Here is a 7,288-nt window from a genome sequence, read left to right as displayed (position 1 = left end):
TTAGATTTCCACTCATTTATCTTCCACGAGTAGATACAAATTTTTTTTACATAAAAAATAGATATTAGTTGCCTACTTATACTTTGTCATGGAAATAAAAAATAAATATATAAATTTTTTCAATATATTTTTTACATTAAAAAAATTATAATAGTAGATAAAAAAGCTGATATTTATTTAAGTAGATGATTTGATAATCCAGGTTTATTATCATTAACCTTCATTTTTACCCGTTCTTGATGGAAAAAAAAACTTTTGCTGAAGTTTATAGTTTAATATCATTTTAACATTTGGTATCGTAAATAATAAGGAAATCAAATCCTAAGGGGTAATTTATTATTATTATATTTTGAAAATAAAAACACACATATAATATTGGCAGCGATCTTGACAAATTTATATTTTTTGACCACTTAAAGAGAGAAGCATGTCTAGAATCGGGCGAGCTCTACACATGAGCTCTAAGGGCTCAACTTTGAACATGGTCATTGCTGTCTTCTCTGTCATGTCAATCTTGTTTTCACCAACCCTTTCCAACTCAAAGCACTGTATCAACGATCCCAAAGTTAAGGTCATTACCCTGTTTGCTAGGCCATCTCCAGGACAAGCTCTCCTTCCCATCCCGAAGGGGATGAACTTGCATGCATCAACCCTGCCTGCAGATTCAAATCTCTCAGGCTTGAAACTCGTGGGCTCATCCCACAGTGTAGGGTCTCTATGGAGAGACCATGCGTTTACAAATAATATGGTCCCAGCTGGGACATGGTATCCTCCAATGGTACAGTCGGAGGATGGCATGTGCGGTGGTATAAGGGGTGTCACCGGACATAGACGCAGATTCTCCGAGATGATGCTCTGAAGGTAATGTAGTTTTGCAAAATCTGACTCTTCTATCAAGCGGTCTCCAACTTGAGCGTCCACTTCTGCTTTAGCTTTCTTTAACACTTCTGGATGGTTGAGTAGATTGGCTAATGCCCATTCCATTGCTGTAGCAGAAGTCTCTGTTCCCCCAATCAACAACTCCTGCACAAAACACTTGGTGAATTATACCTACCATGCTTGTTAAACTCAAGCCAGCTCCGACCCAAAAGCAAAGATGAGAAGGGTCTACCCGAATGAGTTGACAGGTTGATACACAACCCAGAGCCCCGGAGTTTAACTTGATGAACTGACATAGCTATGTTTTAATACGTTGACACAACATTTGATGAAGCGGTGGAGAGAAAAACAGGTGGCTTTGGCATCATTTGTGGTTTTGTTTCCCTTTTTAGTGAATGAAACTCTAAGAAATTGACAGGGGAGATGATACCAAAAGATCAAACCGTAAGAAAAATTGAGTGAATCAAAACAAAAACATCATTTTTCCTTAACAAGTTAAATGATTGAATCAACATAAAGAGGGTTAGGTTTGACTAACCAGAACATGGCCTTTGATTATGTCATCAGTGTAGTATTCAGGCTGTTCTTCTTGCAAAGCGAGAAACCGGTTTATCATAGTGTTTCTGTCCCTGTCATCTCGATGCTCATCAACCAGTCCCTGTAAGAACACATCCATCTTCTTACTTAGTCTATCCAACTTCTTCAAGTGGCCTGTAATATCACCCCACCACAACATTGGAATCAGATCCCCCACATTTATGATGGCAATATATGCCAAAAACTCTTCCAAGATCTCCCTAAGAATCCTGCCCTCTTCAATTTCGTTAACATCTACGCCATAATACCTCTTTCCTGCAACCATTCTCATTATAATATTACTCGTTAGGTCCAAGAGCATGGATCTCAACTCCACCTTAGCATAGTTACCATGCCTGGAAACACTGTGAAGTCTACGCAGTAAGGCCATGACTTCCTCTCTTCGGATGCTAAATAAGGAAGTGAGGCGTGCAGAGGAGAAGATTTCAAGAGTGCTTATGCGGCGAAGGTTGCGCCAATGGTCTCCGTATTCGACTGAGCCCATGGTGGTGGTGTTGTAGTTTAAATACTTGGTCATCAAAAAGGGAGGACGGTTGGCCAACACAATATCGTTCTTGGTGAAACATTCATCCACAGCCGATGGTGAAGATATGAAAACGGCAAGGCGGGATCCGAGTTTGAGAGAGAATATGGGACCGTGTTTTTCTGAGAGGGAGTGGAGTGTTCGCTGGATAGGTTGTTTGAGGAGATGGAGATGGCCTACAATTGGAAGAGCAAAAGGGCTTGGTGGGAGATTACTGATCTTGTCTTGCTTTCTTTTGTGGAGCAAGAACTTGGTTGAAAGAGCAAGAAACACAAAGCATGGAAGGAGAAGAGAGCAGCAAAGGCGTTGCAAGGTACCGTATTCTTCTTCCATGCTTAACAGGGCAGCTGAAGATTGGAGTTCTTGGGTTCCTCATGTAAACTCATATATCAATATATAAACTCTAATATTCTTTTTATTATTTTTTAATAGCATTTTTAAATCCTTTTACGTTGTTTTCAACAGCGTTGCTTATAGTTTTTCTATTGGTATATGAGTTGCATGAGGAACACAAGATCTCGGATCTTCAGCTGAGTAGGTTACGATGTTGACTTTGCACATTTCATATGGTGTTTTTACATAGAAATTTCAATACCTGTACCAATCATTGTTATTTCCTTCATGATGGCAAAATAAAAATCTTTGCCAAAAAACTTATTAAAACACGAAATTTCAAGTTTTCTACAGTCCAATAAATAATTATTTTTAATCAAATTGCAATATTCTTTTGTCAATAATTAAATTGAATATTTTTAGTTGTCCATGATTTGACGAGATTAGTTACTTTACATCACACCAGTTGTTTTAATCAACAATATCCCATATAGATCTTCACAATGAACATGAATTGCGTTCCATAATGGGTTACATTAAAAAAATTGTTTAGGTTACAAGAAAGCTTTTTAGTGGCTAATGAGGTAATCCTAAAACCTTCTAATTGATTTCAGAATTATCTAAATATGATACAGTCGACTCAGTAAATTTAAAAATATATCAAATAAATGATATAAAATAATTTGAATTTTAATATAAATCTTGACGTGACATAATTTTTTTAAAAACTATTAAGAGAATGACCTATTAGATGGGTATGAGTTTCACTACTTAATACGTTAAGCTCGTGACTTAGGTTATAAATTTTATCAATTTTATTGTTTTTTAAATTTTTTTTATTTAATCATAAAAAAATATTTTCTTGTAAAATTAAGTACTAACTCTATAATAAGATATTTGCTTGAGATTTTGATAGCTCTATAAAAAATAACTCGAAATAAATTATAAAACTCGATTTCAAATTAATCAAAATTAACTAGACAAATATGTGACCTAAGCTTAATCAGGCTTAACAATTTTTTTAATATAATTATATGATAACAAAAATAAACACTCGTAAAATTAAGAATCATTTAAAGATCAGGGCTTTTTTAAGATCATGGTAAACCAATAAATATTAAACTCAAATAAATTATGTTGCCCTATTAAAAATCAACAAATTATTAAAGAATAAAATTAAAAAAAATCATTTAAAAAAATTAATAAAGATCCAATTATCAAGGATCAAATTAAAAACAAAACCAATAAAAAAAGCATGCATTCGAGGGCTTGGTTGGCCTAGTGTGTCTAGGCCTTTGAAAAAAGACCCAAAAGGTGCAGGCCCGGACATTTTTAATTTTATTTTATGGTCATCCACTCCTATGTTTTTCTAGAAAAACAAATAGCAAGCGATGTGTCACTTATTACGGCAAACAATGCATTGCTTGCTCTACTTAGATTTCAACAACTAGAGGATGCTGGAAAATTATCTTAGAGCTGTTTTAAACCCCATAAATTCATTTTTAATTACTTTTTAACCCAACAACATCTAAGCAAACACCCTAAGTACCTAAATAAACATGTTTATGCATTTAAATAACCCAAAAAAAGTCACAAAACCAAAAACCATCCTGAAAATACCCAATATCATTTCTACTTTTTCATGCAATTTGTAGGTGAACGAACATCTTAGTTAAACTCTTCTCGTAAAATGAAATATGTGGACACCAAAATTTACTATTTTGATGATTGAAATCCTTGTTCACCAATGATTTTCTCTCTCTACCATAAAATCTGGTGACTCTCTTTCCTACTCCATACTAGGGATAAAAAAAATAAGACATATGAATTTTTGGACAAAAAACCTTTTTGAAAAAATTAAAAGGATAGAAAATGGGTATGTGGCAAATTAAGAGGACAAAAGTAAATTTTTTTAGTCAATTTCAAAACAGCTATCTAGTTCTTCTATGTTTTTTTTATTTTTGTCCCCTGTCTTTCAATTGTGTCATTTCTTAACAAACTAGAAGCAATTAGCTTTCAATTTGACTATAGAAAGATGCAATTGATGAGAAAAGAAATAATATTATTGACTAAAATGAAAAGAAATTACCATTAACTATAATTAAAAGGGATTAGTGTTTTACTGTAGTGGAAATTAATGTGAACTGTGAGTGCTTTCACTATAGGTTGTATTGTTTGGCATTGTAGCGAGAGTTATTGTAGATTGTGAGTACTTTTATTGTGGACTGCATTATTTGAGTTTGCTCTTTACTAAAAGCATTGTGGATTGGAGATACATAATGATAGGGTTGCCCTTGCCACAGAGAGTTGCAAAGATTACTAGGGGGTAGGGTTGTCTTTTTAGTTAGGAAGAAAATGGGCAGTTTGGATTTTACTACACGATCCAGACTATAGACATCTAGCGCTTGACTTCAAGCCATGACGTTAGGGCTAGACCCGCGCCAGCCTAGGAAAAACATGGATTGCACTGTTTTGAATCATAATAGACTGTGAGTGTTTTCATTGTGGGTTGCATAGTTTGGGTTTACTTTCTCTCAGGCTCTTTCAAAATGTGTTGGAGTGGACACATACACATTGCACTGTGGATGACACTATAGCCATAGACCATTTTCACCGTGAACAATATTGTGGAGCCTTAGGGAGGCGTTCCTCTACTATTTTTTTTGTCAAGAGTTACAGGTGGAGGCATTGCCTACTCTACCAAAAGCTATTAAGTCTGACTTGGTTGCTGGACCCAATGCTGTTAGGTCTAGCTACCAAGCCAAGCCCAAAATACTTCGAAAAAAAAAACAATATCATTGGGTTCTGCTGCCCATCAGCACCCAATAGTGTTAAGTCTACCTAAGCCAAGTCCAAAACACTTCAAAGGGAGGTTGGGACTGACTGCCAGACCCACCGATCTTGGGGTCTGGCTACGCAGTCATACCAAAGGATATTATTATTTATATTTTAAATTTTATTATTATTGATATTATAAATATTATTATTTGTATTATAAATACTATTTTTTTTATTATAAATACTATTTTTTTATTATAATTAAAAGTATTAATATTAAAAATAGTATTATTTATGTTATAAATATTATTATTTTTACTATAATTAATAGTATAAATATTAAAAATGATATTATTTGTGTTATAAATACTATAATAGGGGCGTTCCTTTGTTGTGTTTTTTTGTTAAGAATTGTGTCTGGGGCATCGCCTACTTTACCAAAAGCTATTGGGTCTAACTTAGTTAATGGGCGCAACGTTGTTGGGTCTCGCTGCCAAGTCAGACCTAGAACACTTTCAAAAGGAGCAACATCGTTAGGTCTTGCTACCCAACAACACCCAATAGTATTAGGTCTAGCTCAGTCATACCCAAAAAACTTCAAAAGGGGGATGAGACTGACTGCTAGCTAGACTCACCGATCTTGGGATCTAGTTGTGTGGTCATACCCAAAAATATTATTATTTATATTTTTAATTTTTTAATTTTTTTTATTATTAATATAAAAAATAGTATTATTTGTGATATAAATATTATTATTTTTACTATAATTAATAATATTAATATTAAAAATAGTATTATTTGTGTTATAAATATTATAGAGGCAGGAGTTCCATTTACTCTTTTTTTTTTGTCAAGAATTGCGGTTGGGCATTGCCTACTATGCTAAAAGCCATTGGGCTAGCTTGGCAACTGGAGTCAATGCTGTTAGATTTGGTTGCCAAGTCAGGCTCAAAACACTTTCAAAAAAAGTCACCAAAGTTGGGTCCTATTACCCAGCATAACTCAATAGTATTGGGTTTGGCTAAACGAGACCCAAAACACTTCAAAAAGAGGTCGGGTTGGTTGGGCAGTGGGACCCAATATCCTTGGGTATGGCTGTGCAGTCTTGACCAATGATATTATTATTTGTATTATAAATATTGTTTTTGTATTATAATTAAAAGTGTTCTTATAAAAATAGTATTATTTGGGTTATCAATATTAATATTATTTTTAGTATATTTAAAAATATTAATATCAAAAATATTATTATTTGTGTAATAAATAATATATTTGTACTATAATTAAAATTATTAATATAAAAAATAGTATTATTCATGTTATAAATATTATTATAATAATAATAATAATTAACAACATTAATATATTATTATTTATGTTATAAATAATATTATTTTATTATAATTAATAGTATTAATATTAAAATAATATTATTTGTGTTATAAATATTATAAGAACTTAGGTAAGGCGAGTTTAATATTATTATATTCATTAATATTATTAAATTTGTATAAAATATTATTACTATAAAAAAACATATAATTGATTGGAAAGATAAAATCAATTATTGTTATTGTTGTTGTTGTTGTTGTTAACTTGGATCAGGCATCCCCTTCTCAGATTCAAAAAACTTGGGGCTAGAAAGGAGCACTCATCCAAGGAGTTTAGGTGTGGCTAGAGTGCAGGCTCAAATTTCTTGGGTATTGCACCACACCTAACTCAAGATTTTTGGTCCTTTGTTTGAATCTAATTTCTTGGGTCTTATATCAGAATCCAAGGTTAATGGGTCCTACTTCAAGATCCAATACTATTAGATCTGGTGTTAGAATCCAAAGCTAATAAATCATGTGTTAGAACCTAATTCTCTTGGATCCAGCGTCAGAACTCAAGTCTCTTGAATTTTAGGCTTCTAAATATAATTATTTATATTATAAATATTATTATTTTTATTATAATTAAAAATATTAATATTAAAAATAGTATTATTTGTGATATAAATATTATTTTTTAATCAATAATAATCTATTTTAGATTTCCACTAAATTATCTTCCACGGTTAGATAAAAGATTTTTTTACATTAAAAAAATACATAAAAAATAAATATAAAGATTTTTTCAATATATTTTTTACATTAAAAAAATTATAATAGTAGATAAAAAAGCAGATATTTATTTAAG

The 7,288-nt window shown here is 32.3% G+C and overlaps 1 protein-coding gene across 3 annotated transcripts in view; it reads right to left on the bottom strand.

Annotated features, from left to right (window-relative positions):
- Positions 1-345: 345 nt before the first annotated feature.
- LOC105142126 (cytochrome P450 81E8-like) overlaps positions 346-7,288 on the bottom strand; it is an 8,948-nt gene continuing 2,005 nt past the window's right edge. The window contains exons 2-3 of one of the 3 annotated variants that reach the window (XM_011049624.1): positions 1,418-2,187; positions 346-1,023 (exon numbers count right to left, since the gene is read on the bottom strand). In XM_011049624.1, the coding sequence (XP_011047926.1) occupies positions 397-1,023; positions 1,418-2,187 (1,397 nt within the window). In that variant the 3' untranslated portion in view covers positions 346-396. Of the gene's footprint in view, positions 1,024-1,417; positions 2,366-7,288 lie in introns of those variants that run through there. The other 2 variants (XM_011049623.1, XM_011049622.1) reach the window with 2 other exon arrangements.

This window comes from Populus euphratica, unplaced genomic scaffold, assembly GCF_000495115.2.
Source record: "Populus euphratica unplaced genomic scaffold, PopEup_1.0 scaffold268.1, whole genome shotgun sequence".
In the NCBI taxonomy this organism is placed as follows: domain Eukaryota; kingdom Viridiplantae; phylum Streptophyta; class Magnoliopsida; order Malpighiales; family Salicaceae; genus Populus; species Populus euphratica.
Note: the sequence above shows the minus strand (reverse complement) of the source record. Positions and strands in the feature narration are given on the sequence as shown.